The sequence below is a fragment of the Pelophylax lessonae genome (genome assembly GCF_965119305.1).
Source record: "Pelophylax lessonae genome assembly, chromosome: 11".
Classification (NCBI taxonomy): Eukaryota; Metazoa; Chordata; class Amphibia; order Anura; family Ranidae; genus Pelophylax; species Pelophylax lessonae.
Window position 1 is genome coordinate 2,821,953 of NC_138778.1, and position 21,889 is coordinate 2,843,841.

Here is a 21,889-nt window from a genome sequence, read left to right on the forward strand (position 1 = left end):
GTCCTGGTAAACCGCTGTATGGTCTTGGCCAATGTGCTGCAGCTCAGTTTCAGGATCTTGGCAATCTTCTTATAGCCTAGGCCATCTTTATGTAGAGCAACAATTCTTTTTTTCAGATCCTCAGAGAGTTCTTTGCCATGAGGTGCCATGTTGAACTTCCAGTGACCAGTATGAGAGAGTGAGAGCGATAACACCAAATGTAACACACCTCCCCCATTCACACCTGAGACCTTGTAACACTAACGAGTCACATGACACCGGGGAGGGAAAATGGCTAATTGGGCCCAATTTGGACATTGTCACTTAGGGGTGTACTGACTTTTGTTGCCAGCGGTTTAGACATTAATTGCTGTGTGTTGAGTTATTTTGAGGGGACAGTAAATTTACACTGTTATACAAGCTGTACACTCACTACTTTACATTGTAGCAAAGTCTCATTTCTTCAGTGTTGTCACATGAAAAGATAGAATAAAATGTGAGGGGTGTACTTACTTTTGTCAGATACTGTATATACTGTATGTACGTTTTTTAAATTTGTGCACTATTCCAATGTTATTTGCAGGATTTCACTATTGATGTGTTGATATGAAGTCTGTGTGTGTTTAATATCTTTTGTGAGATTTACTACACATAGATGGGGGGAGGGAGCCTCTGATGTAAAGAGGGACCTCTGATGTGATTGAAGGACCTATGATGTGATGGGGGGGGGGGGGGGGCCTCTGACGTGATAGGGAGCTTCTTATGTTATGGGCGACCTCTGATGTGATGTGAGGACCTCTAATGTAATAGGGGGACCTCTGATGTGATGGGAGGACCTCTGATGTGATGGGAGGACCTCTGATGTGATGGGTGAAGCTCTGATGTGATGGGGGGACCTCTGATGTGATGGGGGACCTCTAATGTAATAGGGGGACCTCTGATGTGATGGGAGGACCTCTGATGTGATGGGTGAAGCTCTGATGTGATGGGAGGACCTCTGATGTGATGGGGGGACCTCTGATGTGATGGGGGGACCTCTGATGTGATGGGGGGACCTCTGATGTGATGGGGGGACCTCTGATGTGATGGGGGACCTCTAATGTAATAGGGGGACCTCTGATGTGATGGGAGGACCTCTGATGTGATGGGTGAAGCTCTGATGTGATGGGAGGACCTCTGATGTGATGGGGGGACCTCTGATGTGATGGGGGGACCTCTGATGTGATGGGGGGACCTCTGATGTGATGGGGGACCTCTGATGTGATGGGGGGACCACTGATGTGATGGGAGGACCTCTGATGTGATGGGTGAAGCTCTGATGTGATGTGAGGACCTTTGATGTGAGGGGGAGGGACCTCTTATGTGATGGGAGGACCTCTGATGTGATGGGGGACCTCTGATGTGATGGGGGGACCTCTGATGTGATGGGGGACCTCTGATGTGATGGGAGGACCTCTGATGTGATGGGTGAAGCTCTGATGTGATGTGAGGACCTTTGATGTGAGGGGGTCCTCTGATGTGATGGGGACCTCTGATGTGAGGGGAGGACCTCTGATGTGATGGGAGGACCTCTGATGTGATGGGTGAAGCTCTGATGTGATGAGGGGAACTCTGATGTGATGGGGGGACCTCTGATGTGATGGGGACCTCTGATGTGATGGGAGGACCTCTGATGTGATGGGTGAAGCTCTGATGTGATGAGGGGAACTCTGATGTGATGAGGGGAACTCTGATGTGATGGGGGAAGCTCTGATGTGATGGGGGGACCTCTAATGTGATGGGGGGACCTCTGGGGCTCAGGATTTTTCATACTTGGGGTGATGTATTTTTGGGGTGATGTATTTTTTGGGTGATGTATTTTTGGGGTGATGTATTTTTGGGGTGATGTATTACTTGGGGTGATGTATTTTTTGGGGTGCTGTATTACTTGGGGTGATGTATTTTTTGGGGGGTGATGTATTTTTTGGGGGGATGTATTTTTAGGGTGATGTATTTTTTGGGGGGATGTATTTTTGGGGTGATGTATTTTTGGGGGGATGTATTTTTGGGGTGATGTATTTTTTGGGGTGATGTATTTTTGGGGGTGATGTATTTTTTGGGGTGATGTATTACTTGGGGTGATGTATTTTTTGGGGTGATGTATTTTTGGGGGGATGTATTTTTGGGGTGATGTATTTTTGGGGGGATGTATTTTTGGGGTGATGTATTTTTGGGGGGATGTATTTTTGGGGTGATGTATTTTTTGGGGTGATGTATTTTTTGGGGTGCTGTATTACTTGGGGTGATGTATTTTTGGGGTGATGTATTTTTTGGGGTGATGTATTTTTTGGGTGATGTATTTTTTGGGGTGATGTATTTTTTGGGGTGATGTATTTTTGGGGTGATGTATTTTTGGGGTGATGTATTTTTTGGGGTGATGTATTTTTTGGGGTGATGTATTACTTGGGGTGATGTATTTTTTGGGGTGATGTATTTTTGGGGTGATGTATTTTTTGGGGTGATGTTTTTTTGGGGTGATGTATTTTTGGGGGGATGTATTTTTGGGGTGATGTATTTTTGGGGTGATGTATTTTTGGGGGGATGTATTTTTGGGGTGATGTATTTTTGGGGTGATGTATTTTTGGGGTGATGTATTTGAGTAAAGTTTGACAAATTCTGGTGAAGAGTCAGAAGTCTGCCCTGTTGAAGGAATAATCCCCTGGATCCTAAATACTGCCATATTGCTTCCTTTCCTCATGTGAATATTGTGAATCTGGTGTTGCTCAGTCACACAACTATTCCACAAATGGATAAAAGTGAACCAACATGGTTGCTCCCTCTGCACTGTTTCCCATGATGCCCTGGTGTGTAAAGATGGAGTTGGTGCTGCTCCAGTATGAGCCACTCAGCTCTGATTGGCTCCTCAGGCACTTTCAATGAGCCACATATTAGGTCTGATTGATACCTGAAAGAGTAGTAGGCTTTGGCCAGTCTGCCCAGAGCCCTGTCGTCCCCCAGAACGATGACCCTAGCGGTGGGCAGCCTATCAGGACCAGAGGGGACCTCAGTGCTCTGACCCGACAGTCTCTGTAGTGTCCCCGTCCGGCTTCCCTTGGGCGCCTTAGTGAGGTTCTGGAGCAGAATGGTGGGGTCCAGGTCTTTCTTCTTGATGCATGGCTTCCTATACAGTTTGTTTGGTTCCCTCTCCTCCGCCACTGGTAAGTCCCTCTCAATCCCGCTATCATTGGACCACACCGAAATACGGTTCTGTTCGCTGCTGTCCGAGTCCATCGCCAGTTCTGGCATCTTGAACGACTCGATCTCGGCGTCCATGGCTTGCGTCTCCCGGGTGAATAGCATAAGTTCTTTCCCTGAAAATAGATAAAAGGATAAAGATATCAAATATTAATATCTGTAATATCTGTAATAAGTTACCCAACCCCCTCCCCCCTATGAACATCTGATCTGTGGCAGTTGAAAGATGAAAAAATGCGTATATACTCCAGTATAAGCCGACTTTTTCAGCATGTTTATTTTATGCTGAAAAAGAGCCCCCCTCGGCTTATACTCAAGTCACGGTCTCATTTACCTTTTACAAATGGCGGCAACATGTCATCGCGCAAGCGCCGTCTGCCCAGGAATACTGTAGCCGAACGTGTACAGGCTTTCCCGAGCATCGGCGGCACATGCGCGGTGACGGGTTGGCGCCGGGCGGCGCCATATTTAAATGTAAGTCGCTTTACCAACAGGTAAGTGATACTCCTCCGCAGTCCCTGCATTTCCTCATGAAGTGCTGCGAGCGTGGTACAGGACATTCTTCTGTACCATGCCCGCAGCACTGCATCTCCTGTACCATGCCTGTACCACCTGTGCCATGCCGGTACCATCACTTGTGCCATGCCGGTACCATCACTTGTGCCATGCCTGTACCATCTCCTGTGCCATGCCCGTACCATCTCATGTGCCATGCCCGTACCATCTCCTGTTCCATGCCGGAACCATCTCCTGTGCCATGCCTGTACCATCTCCTGTGCCATGCCTGTGCCATCACCTGAACCATGTCCTGTACCATCTCCTGTACCATCTCCTGTATCATGCCTGTGCCATCTCCTGTACCATGCCTGAACCATCTCCTGTATCATGCCTGAACCATCTCCTGTATCATCTCCTGTACCATCGCCTGTACCATCGCCTGTGCCATCGCCTGTGCCATCTCCTGTACCATGCCTGTGCCATCTCCTGTACCATGCCTGAAATATCTCCTGTACCATCTCCTGTACCATGCCTGAACCATCTCCTGTACCATGCCTGTGCCATCTCCTGTACCATGCCTGTACCATCTCCAGTACCATGCCTGTGCCATCTCCTGTACCATGCCTGTGCCATCTCCTGTACCATGCCTGAACCATCTCCTGTACCATCTCCTGTACCATGCCTGTACCATCTCCTGTACCATGCCTGAACCCATCTCCTGTATCATCTCCTGTACCATGCCTGAACCATCTCCTGTACCATCTCCTGTACCATGCCTGAACCATCTCCTGTACCATGCCTGTACCATCTCCTGTACCATCACCTGTGCCATACCTGAACCATCTCCTGTACCATCTCCTGTACCATGCCTTTACCATCTCCCTAACCATGCCTTTACCATCTCCTGTACCATGCCTGTACCATCTCCTGTACCATGCCTGTGCCATCTCCTGTACCATGCCTGTAACATCTCCTGTACCATGCCTGAACCCAGCTCCTGTATCATCTCCTGTACCATGCCTGAACTATCTCCTGTACCATCTCCTGTACCATGCCTGTACCATCTCCTGTACCATGCCTGTACCATCTCCTGTACCATGCCTGAACCATCTCCTGTACCATGCCTGAACCATCTCCTGTACCATACCTGCACCATCTCCTGTATCATCTCCTGTACCATCTCCTGAACCATCTCCTGTACCATGCCTGAACCATCTCCTGTACCATGCCTGAACCTTCTCCTGTACCATGCCTGAACCATCTCCTGTACCATGCCTGAACCCATCTCCTGTATCATCTTCTGTACCATGCCTGTACCATCTCCTGTACCATCTCCTGTACCATGCCTGAACCATCTCCTGTACAATGTCTGTGCCATCTCCTGTACCATGCCTGTGCCATCTCCTGTACCATGCCTGAACTATCTCCTGTACCATCTCCTGTACCATGCCTGTGCCATCTCCTGTACCATGCCTGTGCCATCTCCTGTACCATGCCTGAACTATCTCCTGTACCATCTCCTGTACCATGCCTGTGCCATCTCCTGTACCATGCCTGTGCCATCTCCTGTACCATGCCTGTGCCATCTCCTGTACCATGCCTGAACCATCTCCTGTATCATGCCCACAGCCCTGCATCTCCTGTACCATGCCTGTACCATGTCCTGTATCATCTCCTGTACCATGTCCTGTATCATCTCCTGTACCATGCCCGCAGCCCCTGTTTTGTGTCTCGTGGTGGTCCAGTTGGGTTCAGTAGCTGCTGCTTTTCCCACCCTAGGCTTATACTCGTGTCAAAAAGTTTTCCCACTTTTTTGTTGTAAAATTAGGTTTTTTTGTAGTAAAGTTAGGTGCCTCAGCTTATATTCGGGTCGGCTTATATTGGAGTATATACAGTATATAAAGTTTGCATTGAAAGCTGTGGGTGCGTCCTCAGCCTTATGAAGAACAGACAGGGATAAATAGTTGGGAAAGTGGTGCAGAAAATAACACTTACATAGCTGATCGTCCTCCGTCCATAGGTGGACACTGATATTCGGGCAGGGGAGGGGGATTCTTTGAAGTTTGGATTCTGTGGTTTCTGTAAAAGAAAAGAGAAGGAAGAAATGAGTGCTGAGCAAAGATTTATCAATGAGCCCCATGAATCAGGTGTATCTTATCCAATCAGGGTGCAGCATGCTCAGTAATCTGTCAGTATAACACTTCCTGCTATTTATTACTTCTCACACACATCACACTACTCCCCTGACACTGCTACATCTGCTTTTCCCTCCAGAAGGACGGCACCATCTTTGTTCAGGCATCATCCAGGGTTGCCATACAATTCCTGGGCTGAGATGCCGGCTCAGAAATGACAGCAAACCTTGGTGCCTGAGCAGTTATTGGCTCCTGCTGTGGCCTCTCACCGTGTGACCAGCTACAAACTTCCAATGTTGCAGTCTGATTCCTTGGGGAAGAAGAGACTGAGAAATGCGAGAAACTACAAAGTTACAATGTACAGTCTGATCACTGCTGGGGAAGAGACTGAGGAAATGCCTCCTCCTGTCTGCTACAAAGTACAGTCTGATCACTGGAGGGGAAGAGACTGAGGAAATGCCTCCTCCTGTCTGCTACAAAGTACAGTCTGATCACTGGAGGGGAAGAGACTGAGGAAATGCCTCCTCCTGCCTGCTAAAATGTACAGTCTGATCACCGGAGGGGAAGAGACTGAGGAAATGCCTCCTCCTGTCTGCTACAAAGTCACAATGTACAGTCTGATCACTGCATGAGGAGAGACTGAGGAAATGCTTCCTCCTCCTTCTACAGAGTTACAATGTACAGTCTGATCACTGGAGAGGAAGAAACTGAGGAAGTGCTTATTCCCACCTGCAGCAGACTGACATCAGCTCAGCCCAGGCAAAGTCACTAAACTGGGGGTCAGGGTTTGCTTTGTAATGAGAAAAGATAGAGATTTTCTTGAAGAAGATACAGCTGATGTATACCTTACCATGTCAGGACTCTGTTCTGGAAGACTTGTAAAGTTTCTGACAGGCCTACTTTTATTATTATATATGATATTTTATATACTTTATCATATACGTATATATTATTTTTGTACGGGGGGGGGGGGTGGTGTTTGTCAGGAGATTCCAGGGCAGTTCTCCAGGCAGTTCCCCCTTCTGCCCCCTTGCAAGTTCTCCCTTCTGCCCCCTCGGCAGTTCCCCCTTCTGCCCCCTAGGCAGTTCCCCCTTCTGCCCCCTTGGCCGTTCTCCCTTCTGCCCCCTTGGCAGTTCCCCCTTCTGCCCCCTCGGCAGTTCCCCCTTCTGCCCCCTTTGGCAGTTCCCCCTTCTGCCCCCTAGGCAGTTCCCCCTTCTGCCCCCTCGGCAGTTCCCCCTTCTGCCCCCTTTGGCAGTTCCCCCTTCTGCCCCCTAGGAAGTTCCCCCTTCTGCCCCCTTGGCCGTTCTCCCTTCTGCCCCCTTGGGAGTTCCCCCTTCTGCCCCCTCGGCAGTTCCCCCTTCTGCCCCCTCGGCAGTTCCCCCTTCTGCCCCTTTTGGCAGTTCCCCCTTCTGCCCCTTTTGGCAGTTCCCTCTTCTGCCCCTTTTGGCAGTTCCCCCTTCTGCCCCCTCGGCAGTTCCCCCTTCTGCCCCCTTTGGCAGTTCCCCCTTCTGCCCCCTCGGCCGTTCTCCCTTCTGCCCCCTCGGCAGTTCCCCCTTCTGCCCCCTCGGCAGTTCCCCCTTCTGCCCCCATTGGAAGTTCCCCCTTCTGCCCCCTCGGCAGTTCCCCCTTCTGCTCCTCGGCAGTTCCTCCTTCTGCCCCCATATAAATTCCCCAGATTGCATTGCTGTATATTGTCTTATCATAGGGGATCTGTAGTACAGCAGCAGATACACAAACTGTGATAAAACGATTGTCATCAGCAGTGTGCAGTCATTACCATTTCCACACACTGACCACTTCCTGCGACCCGCCAGCGTCTCCTTCCTCCTATCAGTGCCGGGCGCAGCGCTGGATTTCAGTTGCAGAACAATTTCCTCGATGTTACAATCTGCAATGACTTCATCCCTCCCGCTGTGACTTCCCTGTTCATCTCTAGCAGTGTGTGTGTTATACACAGTATATACAGTATACGGGTATATGCGGCACGGATGGTGTATGAGGAGTCCATGCACACAACCCCCGGAGACCACCAATCATAAACATAGGACGTCCTTTTTTCCCCACAAACAGAGCTTTCTTTTGGTGATATTTGATCACCTCTGCGATTTTTTTATTAATCACGTCTACAAACTAGGGGAAAGATTTATGTCATTTTTATTTATTTATTTATTTTACTAGTAATGGCGGCGATCTGCGATTTTTAGCGGGACTGCGACATTGTGGCGGACAGATCGGACCCCTAACTGACATTTTTGACATTGTGGGGGGACCAGTGACATTACTACAGTAATCAGTGACAGTGTACTAATGACACTGGCAGGGAAGGGGGTTAATACTGGGGGTGATCAAAGGGTTAAATGTGTGCCTAGGGGAGTGTTTACTAACTGTGTGGGGAAGGGACTTGTGAAATGATCATAGAGACATGTGATCATATATAGAATGATCACAGGCGCTCTGTGATCATTCCAGGGAGAAGCAGCCCCCCCATCCTTCTCTTGTCGGGTCCCCCAATGGTGCTCCTGGCTCCTCCCCCCCCCCCCCACTGCACGCTGCTTGGAAGTTTGATGACACCCAAAATTATCTCTCTACCACTCAGCTCATCACACATCACTAATTTACTACTAGACATATCAGCCTGAATGTCACATGACTTCCCCAAACTCATTCTATCCAAAACCGAGCTCATAATATTTCCCCATCCCCCACGTCTTTCCCTGACTTCTCTGTCACTACTATTAGCCCCTCCCTGCATGCAGCGACCCTGATACAGAGCGCTACTATCAGCCCCTCCCTGCATGCAGCGACCCTGATACAGAGCACTACAATCAGCCCCTCCCTGCATGCAGCGACCCTGATACAGAGCACTACTATCAGCCCATCCCTGCATGCAGCGACACTGATACAGAGCACTACTATCAGCCCCTCCCTGCATGCAGCGACCCTGATACAGAGCGCTACTATCAGCCCCTCCCTGCATGAAGAGACCCTGATACAGAGCACTACTATCAGCCCCTCCCTGCATGAAGCGACCCTGATACAGAGCACTACTATCAGCCCCTCCCTGCATGCAGCGACACTGATACAGAGCACTACTATCAGCCCATCCCTGCATGCAGCGACCCTGATACAGAGCACTACTATCAGCCCATCCCTGCATGCAGCGACACTGATACAGAGCGCTACTATCAGCCCCTCCCTGCATGCAGCGACCCTGATACAGAGCACTACTATCAGCCCCTCCCTGCATGAAGCGACCCTGATACAGAGCACTACTATCAGCCCCTCCCTGCATGCAGCGACACTGATACAGAGCACTACTATCAGCCCATCCCTGCATGCAGCGACCCTGATACAGAGCACTACTATCAGCCCATCCCTGCATGCAGCGACACTGATACAGAGCGCTACTATCAGCCCCTCCCTGCATGCAGCGACCCTGATACAGAGCACTACTATCAGCCCATCCCTGCATGCAGCGACCCTGATACAGAGCACTACTATCAGCCCATCCCTGCATGCAGCGACACTGATACAGAGCACTACTATCAGCCCCTCCCTGCATGCAGCGACCCTGATACAGAGCACTACTATCAGCCCCTCCCTGCATGCAGCAACACTGATACAGAGCACTACTATCAGCCCATCCCTGCATGCAGCGACACTGATACAGAGCGCTACTATCAGCCCCTCCCTGCATGCAGCGACCCTGATACAGAGCACTACTATCAGCCCCTCCCTGCATGCAGCGACACTGATACAGAGCACTACTATCAGCCCATCCCTGCATGCAGCGACACTGATACAGAGCACTACTATCAGCCCATCCCTGCATGCAGCGACACTGATACAGAGCGCTACTATCAGCCCCTCCCTGCATGCAGCGACACTGATACAGAGCACTACTATCAGCCCATCCCTGCATGCAGCGACACTGATACAGAGCACTACTATCAGCCCCTCCCTGCATGCAGCGACCCTGATACAGAGCACTACTATCAGCCCCTCCCTGCATGCAGCGACACTGATACAGAGCACTACTATCAGCCCCTCCCTGCATGCAGCGACCCTGATACAGAGCACTACTATCAGCCCATCCCTGCATGCAGCGACACTGATACAGAGCACTACTATCAGCCCCTCCCTTCATGCAGCGACACTGATATAGAGCACTACTATCAGCCCATCCCTGCATGCAGCGACACTGATACGGAGCACTACTATCAGCCCATCCCTGCATACAGCGACACTGATACAGAGCACTACTATCAGCCCCTCCCTGCATGCAGCGACCCTGATACAGAGCACTACTATCAGCCCCTCCCTGCATGCAGCGACCCTGATACAGAGCACTACTATCAGCCCCTCCCTTCATGCAGTGACACTGATATAGAGCACTACTATCAGCCCCTCCCTTCATGCAGCGACACTGATACAGAGCACTAGTATCAGCCCCTCCCTGCATGCAGCGACCCTGATACAGGGCACTACTATCAGCCCCTCCCTGCATGCAGCGACACTGATACAGAGCACTACTATCAGCCCATCCCTGCATGCAGCGACACTGATACAGAGCACTACTATCAGCCCCTCCCTGCATGCAGCGACACTGATGAAGGTTCCTGCGCTACTTTTTGGGGATTTCCTTGTGATTTGCATAGACTTCTGTTAAATTTAGGTCACAAGCCGCAATGAAATCGGAGGTGCAAATCGCACTGATCTGCGTCTTTGAAATTGCGCTAAAGTATTGCAATTTCAAAGCCGCACTGATGTTGAACCAGGGCTTAAGGTTGAAGATTTTTTTACCTTCATGCATTGTCTGCAGGAAGGTAAAAAAAAAACCTTCTGTGCTCAGCGCTGGGACTCTCCCTCCTCTGGCTTTCTCTGTGGGTATTCCTCGAGGGGGAGGAGCCAGGAGCGCCGGCAGGGGACCAGAAAAGGAGAGCATCGGAGCTGTTCTGTGCAAAACCACCGCACAGAGCAGGTAAATATAACATGTTTATTATTTTTTATAAAAGGAAGCTTTACTGCCACTTTAAGGCTCTTTCCCCGGTCGCCATGGTAACGGTTGTTGGTTTTTGTGATCTTTTCATAGCTGGTTCACCATTGCATTGCTGATTACTGTAAGCCGTTTATTTCCAGCGTTTACCTTCCTGCGGCGAGGTGACAATCTTGTCGTAGATCTCCCTCAGCCGCTCGCTGTGCCGCCTCCTGTTGCCTCCGCTTTCTTCCTCGCTTCGCTCCACGGCAGACAAAACTTCCTGGAACCAAAGTTCCACTTCCTCTGTGGTTTGCGTCTTTCCAGGTTATAAAGTAGAAAGAAACAAAACAAGAAATAAGAATGAGAAAAGAACACAAAGAAAGTGCAGAGGTGTCGGGGGGTCATGTGATCTCTCTGACAGTGGTTTTGGGTCATGTGACCAGATACTGGGGAGCCTAACTCTCTGCTTAGTATACAGTAGCTGACAGGCACTCGTTTTCTCTACACCGAACCCCTCCCCTGCATCATTCCTAATCTTTACTTGGCTAAAGAATATCTAAACCCCAAAAACAAAACTGTAATATATTGCAGCTTACAGAGCATCTGGAAAGTATTCACAGAGCTTCACTTCTTCCACATTCTGTTATGTTACAGCATTATTCCAAAATGGATTAAATTCATTATTTTCCTCAAAATTCTACAAACCCCTCCCCCATAATGACAACGTGAGAGAAGTTTGCAAATTTATTAAAAATAAAAGATGAAAAAATCCCATGTACATAAGTATTCACACCCTTTGCCATGACACTCAGAATTGAGCTCAGGTGCCTCCTGTATCCCCTGATCTTCCTTGAGATGTTTCTACAACTTGATTGGAGTCCACCTGTGGTACATTCAGGTGATTGGACATGATTTGGAAAGGCACACACCTGTCTATATAAGGTCCAGCAGGTAACAGTGCATGTCAGAGCACAAACCAAGCCATGAAGTCCAAGGAATTGTCTGCAGACCTCGGAGACAGGATTGTATGGAGTCACAGATCTGGGGAAGGGTACAGAACTATTTCTGCAGCATTGAAGGTCCCAATGAGCACAGTGGCCTCCATCATCTGTAAATGGAAGAAGTTTGGAACCACCAGGACTCTTCCTAGAGCGGCCGCCCGGCCAAACTGAGCGATCTGGGGAGGAGGGTCTTAGTCAGGGAGGTGACCAAGAACTAGGGTTGCCACCTCATCCCTTTAATCCAGGACACATATTAATTTCACCGGTTCTGTGGCTGGTTAAGGTGGTAATTAAACTCACTTGGTGCATCTCATCTGCATTATATCAGCCTCGGAACCTGTAATTCTGATGAGTCTTGGATTAAAGGGATGAGGTGGCAACCCTACCAAGAACCCGATGGTCACTCTGACAGAGCTCCAGCATTTCTCTGTGGAGAGAGGAGAACCTTCCAGAAGAACATCCATCTCTGCAGCACTCCACCAATCAGGCCTGTATGGGTGTGGCCAGACGGAAGCCACTCCTCAGTAAAAGTCACATGACAGCCCGCCTGAAGGACTCTCAGACCATGAGAAACAAAATTCTCTGCTCTGATGAAACAAAGATTGAACTCTTTGGCCTGAATGGCAAGCGTCATGTCTGGAGGAAACCAGGCACCGCTCATCACCTGGCCAATACCATCCCTACTGTGAAGCATGGTGGTGTGTCCACTCCCCTCCCTCCTCTCTACCTTGCAGCACCTGATATGCCAGTCTCTGTCCCACAGATGGGCAAGGGGAGCCCAGGATACATATCACAAAAGGGAGGTGGAAGCATTCAGGTAGCAGTGCAGCCGCCCCAATGCTTCCATCCAACAAGTAAACCCGGCTGACAAAAGCCCAGGCTCCAGGACGCAATTTCTTCTCGCCATGGCGACCTGGCACCTGGGCTTTGTTGAGTCCCGTAATAAATGCACCAACAAATTAATTTTATAATGTATATTTGTTACATTTTTGCATTCAAGTCTGCTGTGCATTGCAACCATGATCACTGCATCATCATCCTGCATTGTTTGCCCCCCAGCTCCAGGTCTGTAGGGAGGTGTGGGGACCTTCTATTATGGGACTGGAGAATGTATTGGATAGACAAATTCCCCTGCTGCCGGTCTTCTCTACTGAGTCTGTCTGCAGCAGTAGCAGATGGATGACCTGGTTGTGCAGGATGAGACACTCAATTCAAATAAATAACAGAATTCCCCAAGAAGATTCACCCTGCAATTCAGATAAGGGGGCGGTGTGCAAAGCTCCCAACTGTCCCTGATTTGGAGGCGCTGTCCCTGATTTGGAGGGACTGTCTCTGATTTGGAGGGGCTGTCTCTGATTTGGAGGGACTGTCTCTGATTTGGAGGGGCTGTCTCTGATTTGGAGGGACTGTCTCTGATTTGGAGGGGCTGTCTCTGATTTGGAGGGGCTGTCCCTGATTTGGAATAAAGTCCCTCTGTTCCTCTTTCCTCCTCATTGTCCCTCTTTTTGGTCTGATCTATATAGGTGTATATAAATGCACTTTTTATTTTTCAAAAAGTGTTTAAAATCTGGCCTGTTAGTGTGCCCTGAGGACCAGAGTTGAGAAACACTGGTTTAACCAATCAATTTTTTATTTTTTTTTGTAAATTCTCTAATAAGGGGGTGTGTCCTATGCCTACATAATTTTGCTAATAGGTGTCCCTCATTCCCATCTCGGAAAGTTGGAAGGTATGGCGGTGTGGGTTTAGAGCAGTGGCGGCTGGTGCTCTATGGGCCGGGGGAGGCGGCAGATGGACCACACCAGCCTACACACCATACCCCCCTGGACCACACCAGCCCACACACCATACCCCCCTGGACCACACCAGCCCACACACCATACCCCCCTGGACCACACCAGCTCCAGCCTGCACACCATACCCCCCCCCCCCCCAGTTGCCAGCTCACTTACCCTGCGCTGACATGTGGAGGGCAGGCAGCGTCTTACCCCTCAGTATCCTCCGTGGGTTGGGCTTCCCCTGTGTCTCCTCCTCGGCCAATAGCATGGCTTCTCCTTTCGACCAATCGGGAAACGGGTCTCAGGACCCGCTTCCTGATTGGCCGGAGGAGGAGAATCAGTGTGGCAATAGCGAATATGCATTCGCTATTGTCACACAACTGGGTGGGCTCACTTGCGCCCACAGCCCACCCTTTTTAGAAGCCTATTAGAGCCTCTGGCTCTAATCACGTGCTTCAAAAAAAAAAAACAAAAAAAAAACCCATTGGAATCCATGCGTCCGGCGCCCTGCATGTAGATTAGGGGGCCGGATGCATGGATAGGGGGGCAGTGCCCCCGCGTCCTCAATGGACGGGCCGTCACTGGTTTAGAGCAGTGTTTCTAACCCTTTACAATGATGGACAGTCCCGAGGCACCCCATTCTAAAATGTATTCTAATATTTCTACACAATGCAGCAACATCCACATGTAGGACACCCAGCGTTGGAGGTGATTTATTCCACCAAAGCAAATACACTTTTGAACACTGGTGCTGACTAGTAGACCAATGTTTCTCTTCTTCCTCATTTTTTCTCCATCACTTAGCTAATGTGACCCAAGGTCATTGGTTGTTAGGACGCTGGCAGCTAGAAGGTAATGGTGCATAATAAAAATCTGTGGCTTTGTGTAACTCAAGGCAGGCTTGTTCCACTCGTTGGCATGTATACAATTTTTGGGCAATCTTTCGGAATTTTGCCAAGGCACCCCTGAAGATACCTCAAGCCCCTCAAAGGTGCCGGGCACCCTGATGGAAAAAGGCTGGTTTAGAGGAATGGCGTATGCAACCATGATTCACCTGAACTATGTATGTAACATGACATATGGGGAAAAAGGCGGCCTATGCTTTAAAATTCATTATATCCAGGTCCTTACACCCACTAGATGTTCTAGTAAATACCAGCAGGGCGTTTTTTCAGTAGGAATGCGGGGGGAACGCAGTTCCAGCACCTTCAGAACTAAATGTATGTAATGGCAAGGGGTGCTGGGGTGTGCTGGAGGGTCTATTGATGCTGGCTGCTGGGGAATCTATTGTTGCTGGAGGGGATCTATTTTTGCAGAGGAATGGGGGGTCTATTGTTGCTGGGGAGGTCTTTAGTTGCTGGTGGGAGATCTATTGTTGCTGTAATCGGGTCTTATGTTGCTGGGGGGGAGGGTCATTCATTGCTGGGAAGGATACATTGTTGAGGGAGGGGTCTGTTGTTGCTGGCTGCTGGAGGGTCTATTAATGCTGGCTGCTGGGGAATCTTTTATTGCTTGAGGGGCTCTATGTTTGCAGGGGGCCTATGTTTTCTGGAGAGGTCTTATTTGCTGGTGGAGAATCTATTTTGCTGGGGGTGGGTCTTATGTTGAAGTGGGTCATTCATTGCTGGGAAGGATACATTGTTGAGGGAGGGGTCTGTTGTTGCTGGCTGCTGAAGGGTCTATAGATGCTGGCTGCTGGGGAATCTTTTGTTGCTGGAGGGGATCTATATTTGCAGGGGGTCTATTGTTGCTGGAGAAGTCTATTTTTGCTGGTGGTGAATCTATTTTTGCTGGGGGGGGGGGTCTTATGTTGCAGGGGGTCAATCATTGCTGTAAGGGATACACTGTTGAGGGAAGGGTCTATTGATGCTGGCTGCTGGAGGGTGTATTGATGCTGACTGCTGGAGGGTGTATTGATGCTGACTTCTGGAGGGTGTATTGATGCTGTCTGCTGGAGGGTGTATTGATGCTGTCTGCTGGAGGGTGTATTGATGCTGTCTGCTGGAGGGTGTATTGATGCTGACTGCTGGAGGATGTATTGATGCTGGCTGCTGGAGGGTGTATTGATGCTGACTGCTGGAGGGTGTATTGATGCTGGCTGCTGGAGGGTGTATTGATGCTGTCTGCTGGAGGGTGTATTGATGCTGACTGCTGGAGGGTGTATTAATGCTGGCTGCTGGAGGGTGTATTGATGCTGACTGCTGAGGAAATCTTTTGTTGCTAGAGGGGATCTATATTTGCAGGGGGTCTATTGTTGCCGGAGAAGTCTATTTTTGCTGGTGGAGAATCTATTTTTGCTGGAGGTGGATCTTATTTTGCAGGGGATCAATCATTGCTGGGAGGGATAAACTGTTGAGGGAAGGGTCTATTGTTGCTGGCTGCTGGAGGGTGTATTGATGCTGGCTGTTGGGAGTCCATAGTTGCTGGGGTGGATCTATTGTCACTGGGGTGTCCATGGCTGCTAGATCTATTTTACTGCCTTTCTTGTGATCATTAACATATTCCATACAAAATACTTAATACCACAAAATGATACTTGGTTCTGTATTCTCTAAAAGGGGGGGGGGGGGGTACTAGGAGACAGATAAGAGGCAGAACCAAGCTCGGGGGTGGGTAGGGGGGGCGGAGGCAAGGGGGGACTCAGAAGAAAGGAGTTCCTGCACCTATTCTCTGAGACAAAAAGGCCTGAATACCAGTATTGGCAGACAGCCGGCCCAATGCAGCCTCTTCACTTACCTCCAGCACCCTCTGCAGCAGAGCGATGTCGCAGTCCTTTCCCAGCGCGGCCTGGATGCTGTTGGCGATGACATAACTCATGCATGAGACGGAGGTGTGAGACATCTGACCTGCCTGAGTTTCACGTAGAAGAGTGTTACATACAGCCTCCGAGACCAGGCCGGGGTCCAGAAACAGCAGCACCCTGTGGAAGAACGCCATTCTTTCTTACTGGCTTTAGAACAGAACCCCTAAAGCAAACCCATCATGAGAAAATTATGTGACCTCCTGAAAAATGGACATTTCCTGGCTGTCATACCAGTGCGATTAATTCAGCATTTTTCTTGGACGCTGATCAGGACCAAGCATAGAGATAAGAAGTGGAACTAAACTCTGAGGAAGAGACTGGTCCAGTGGCAGCTGGTGCATTGGGGGCGCAGGGGCACCGCCCCCCCTATCCATGCGTCCGGTCCCTAATCTACATGCAGGGCACCGGACGCATGGATTACAACGGGTTTTTTTTTTGAAGCACGTGATTACAGCCAGAGGCTCTAATAGGCTTCCAGAAAGGGTGGGCTTGGGGCGCAGAGCACTCCACCCTGAGCCCACCCAGTTGTGTGACAATAGCGAATTAATATTCGCTATTGCCACACTGATTCTCCTCCTGGCCAATCAGGAAGCGGGTCCTGAGACGCGTTTCCTGATTGGCCGAAAGGAAAGGCCATGCTATTGGCCAAGGAGCCGATGAGGAGGAGGGAGAAGACTGAGGGGGAAGCCGTCGCTGCCTGCCCAGGGTGAGTGAGCTGGCGACTGGGGGACAACAGTGCGGGCTGGAGCTAGTGTGGTCGAGGGGGGGGGGTATGGTGGTGGTCCGTCTGCCACCCCCCTGCCCCATGGAGTACCAGCCATCACTGGACTGGTCCTCGAAACGCGTTAGCATACTGGATTTTTACTTTATCCTACCACATGATATCATGCAGTGAGGATTGTACTATGTGATGAGTTTGATACATTTGATATCTTGTGAACATAGAACCATTTTTGATAATAAAGCAAAGATTTTGGGATATAGCACTAGGTCTGTGCACCCGCTCTTTCTTTATTTTTGTGGAACTAAAACTGTATCTGAGCACCACAAACCCAAAACTCTATTTCATTCATTTTTAATATTCAAAGCAAACTCCCCAATCCATTCATGTCTCCATGCTTTATTTTGTTGAGAAATCACTTTGAAAAACACCGGCTCTAGCATTCCTAGCCACGACCATCTTGAGTAAGGGCAGATGATTCATGTACATTTACTTCCTGGAATCCATCTGCCCTTAGCTCATGCATGCAGGCAGAGGGGTGTGTTTAGCTGAGAAAACCCCTCCTGAAGACTCCTGGGATGTATGACATCATTTTGGACTAGGCCAGAAACCCTTTTTCCCAAATATCACAAATGTCGATTCACTATCCCCTTTATGCAGTATTTACCTCAAAAAACAAAAGTGCTTGGTAAATACCACATAAAACGGCGTTAAAGTCAACTCACTAAAATAAATAAATGCACGCGTTAAATAAGAAGTGGTCCAGGAATGCGATCTTAAAGAATGTATTTTATTTCATCTGGTTGTCTAGGAGTCGGCACTTGCCAGCGTCCTTAACAACCAGGAAATAACGTCTTTAACGACCATCCTAGTTGTTAAGGAGCCGACACCTGCCATGTCTTTACTAACTACAGCTCATCTGCTGTCAGTGGGATTCCCCTCTGTCAGCAATGTAAGCAAATGAAGAGCCATTATAAATTAAAAAAAAAAACACAGCATGGGGGTTCCTCCCCAATCTATACCAGGCTCTTCAGGTCTGGTATAGATTTTGTGGGGGACCCCCTTGCCAAAATAAATTAAAAAAATGGCACGGAGTCCCCCTAAAAAGCTATACCGGGCCTGGAATGGATTCGGGGGATCCCCGCGCTGTTTTTTTTTTCCATTTTTTTTGTGAGGGCTCTTTTTTAGTGTACATTTTGCTGATGAGTCATAGTTGTTAAGTACGCAATGGGTGCCGGCTCCTTAACAACCAGCTATTCACTGGTTGTTAAGGACGCAATGGGTGCCGACTCCTTAACAACCAGGTATTCCCTGGTTGTTAAGGACGCAACGGGTGCCGACTCCTTAACAACCAGGTATTCCCTGGTTGTTAAGGACGCAACGGGTGCCGGCTCCTTAACAACCAGCTATTCCCTGGTTGTTAAGGACGCAACGGGTCCCTGGTTGTTAAGGAGGCTGACGGGTGCTGACATTAAAAAAACATTGGTTTTCACTACTTAAATACTGCATAACTTTAGGAAATAGCGCATGTGGCATTTTAGTAGCGTTTTTTAAAGGGAATTGCAAAAATATTGGAAAATTCTGTGAGCTTTTTTACTGCTGATCTTAAAGTGGTAGATACGGTTTTGTGAATGGAGCCTGTTGTAATATATAATATATTTAATGACAGTCACTCACTTGTCCTGTTGCTGAGAAACATCTCTTTTCAGGTTTTGTTCGGAAACAACCATTTTCTGATAGGAAAATCCTGAAAGAATAAATGTCCGGAGGTTGATTTACTAAAGGAGTAGCTGCATGGACACGCTGTCTGTATCTTAACTGCTCACATAGGGGTTGATTTACTAAAGGCAATTAGATTTTGCACTCTGCAAATGCACTTGTTCCAGAGCTTAGTACACATATGTCTTGTGGCCCTCCCACCCAGTTTTGCAGCCAGATCGTGATAAAACTCCATTCCGCCATCTCCGGCTTTCACCCTCTGCTCCTCGCTCTCCGCTGTCACTTGTAAACACAGGAGCCTTCTGTGTTTACAAGGGACAGCTTTGCTTTAAGCAGTTTTCGGATGTGACAGATCCCCCATGACAGGGCACGGCGGGGACAGCTCTCCGGAGTCTGAGAGTAGGAACAATCTCCCTGCATGACAGCGCCACCTACACAGGGAGGTATAAAAGAGACAAATACATGGATAGTAGAGAGAACCACCTACACAGGGAGAGATAGGAGAGAGTAGAGATACAAGGAAGCTTTAGTTTGGAATTGCACACTGTGCATACCTAAACCCTGCACTCTGTACACAGCGCACCCCTAAACCCTGCACTCTGTACACAGTGGACTCCTAGATCCTGCACTCTGTACAAAACGCACTCTGTACAAAATACACTCCTGAACTCTGCATTCTGTACAAAATGCACTCCTGAACTCTGTAGTCTGTACATAGTGCACCCCTAAACCCTGCACTCCAGTACACAGCGCACCCCTAAAGCCTGCACTCTGTACACAGGGCACCCTTAAACCCTGCACTCCTGTACACAGGGCACCCCTAAAGCCTGCACTCCTGTACACAGGGCACCCCTAAATCCTGCACTCTGTACACAACGCACCCCTAAACCCTGCACTCTGTATACAACGCACCCCTAAAGCCTGCACTCTGTAGACAATGCACCCCTAAACCCTGCACTCTGTGCACAATGCACCCCTAAAGCCTGCACTCTGTAGACAACGCACCCCTAAAGCCTGCACTCTGTAGACAACACACCCCTAAACTCTGCACTCTGTACACCGCGCACCCCTAAACCCTGCACTCTGTACACAGCGACCCCTAGAACCTGCACTCTGTATACAACACCCCCTAAACCCTGCACTCTATAGACAGAGCACCCCTAAACCCTGCACTCTGTACACAGAGCACCCCTAAACCCTGCACTCTGTACACAGTGCACCCCTAAACCATGCACTCTGTACACAGCGCACCCCTAAAACCTGCACTCTGTATACAACACCCCCTAAACCCTGCACTATATAGACAGAGCACCCCTAAACCCTGCACTCTGTACACAGAGCACCCCTAAACCCTGCACTCTGTACACATCACGCCCTTAAACCCTGCACCTTGCACCTTGTGGCTCTTTACCATATGACCAGCTGTGTCCAATCACATCACAGCTGATCACAATGTAAGCAGAATTTGCTTATCGGTATTCCTCTTCACCCTGACAGAGCGAGAGGAGAGGAGAACCGGTAAGCGGCAATCCACACAGAGGGGGGGCATCTACACTGATAATCAGGGCACTTATCATAAATGCTCTGATTATCAGGGCAGCCTCAACAGTGCCAATCAGTGCTGCCAATCAGTGCCTACCAGTGCTGCCTGTCAGTTTCCGTCAGTGCCGCCTATCAGTGCCATCTATCAGTGCACATCAGTGCCACATATCCATGCTGCCTCATCAGCACCCAACAGTGCCGCCTATCAGTGCTCGTTAGTGCCATCTATCAGTGCACATCAGTGTAGCCTCATCAGTGCTGCCTTTCAGTGCTTGTCAGTGCCACCTATTAGTGCCCAATATTACTGCCTATCAGTGCCGCATTTCAGTGCTGTTTAATCAGTACAGCCTCATCAGTGCACATCAGAGAAGGAGAACAATTACTTATTTACAAAATTTTATAACTGAAGCTAAGAAAAACTTTTTTTTTTTTTTTTCAAAATTTTCTGTCTCAAAAAAAAATTAGAAAAAAATGTCATATGGGTACAGTGTTGCATGACCGCACAATTGTCATTCAAAGTGCGACAACGCTGAAAGCTTAAGATTGGCAGCATGGGGATTAAAGTGCCCAGGAAACAAGTGGTTAAATGCTGCTGGCTGTCAGTCTCTCAGCCAGTGTGTTAGCTCAGAGAAGAGAGGGGTGTCTCTGTGAGTGTGCCTGCCCCATCTCTAAGTGCCGGGTCACACATATGCGATGCGAGAACCCTGCAAATCCACTACAGGTTCCCGCATCGCATTCGACTCGCAGACAGTTCACACTGCCATATGTGAATCGCTGGGGGTGTCAATACAAAGTTAACTACACCCCCAGATCAGTTCACATATCGCAGTGCAAACTGTCAGTTCGGACAGGAATCGGATTGCATAAGTGTGAACACCCATGTGATCTGATTTTGGTGCGGACCAAATTAAAGGGTCCTGTGGAACTTTGGACCGAATGCGATGCAAATTCATCCATACAATCTGTACAATCTGTATGGCTGGATTCGCAATGCACAGACCGCCGCTTCCAGTGTCCAACACTAGGTGGAACTGTGACCTTAGACCTCTGAGAAAAAAATGGGTGAAGCTGTGACCTTTGACCTCTGGGAACACACCTCCTGACCTTTGACCTTAGGGGTGGCTACATGAACCTATTCCTGTGTCAAAACCATCCCCCTCGTCTGTACCGTCAATAGGCAAGCCCTAACCCCTAACCCTAACCCCAACCCTTACCCTAACCCTACCCCCTAACCCTAACCCCTACCCTTACCCTACCCCCTAACCCCAACCCTTACCCTAACCCCTAACCCTTACCCTAACTTTTACCCTAACCCCAACCCTTACCCCTAACCCCAACCCTTACCCTAACCCTACCCCTTACCCTAACCCTACCCCCTAACCCCTAACCCCAACCCTTACCCTACCCCCTAACCCTACCCCTAACCCCAACCCTTACCCTAACCCTTAACCCTTACCCTAACCCCAACCCTTACCCCTAACCCCAACCCTTACCCCTAACCCT

General features: G+C 49.2%; 1 protein-coding gene across 6 annotated transcripts in view; it reads right to left on the reverse strand.

Moving 5' to 3' along the window:
* PIK3R6 (phosphoinositide-3-kinase regulatory subunit 6) overlaps positions 1-21,889 on the reverse strand; it is a 114,096-nt gene that overhangs the window by 18,607 nt on the left and 73,600 nt on the right. For all 6 annotated transcript variants that reach the window (XM_082271463.1, XM_082271461.1, XM_082271464.1 and 3 more), the window contains 5 exons: positions 18,803-18,872; positions 16,338-16,521; positions 10,993-11,140; positions 5,707-5,790; positions 2,924-3,329 (listed from right to left, as the gene is read on the reverse strand). In XM_082271463.1, coding sequence (XP_082127589.1) covers positions 2,924-3,329; positions 5,707-5,790; positions 10,993-11,140; positions 16,338-16,521; positions 18,803-18,872 — 892 coding nt within the window. The remainder of the gene's footprint in view (positions 1-2,923; positions 3,330-5,706; positions 5,791-10,992; positions 11,141-16,337; positions 16,522-18,802; positions 18,873-21,889) is intronic.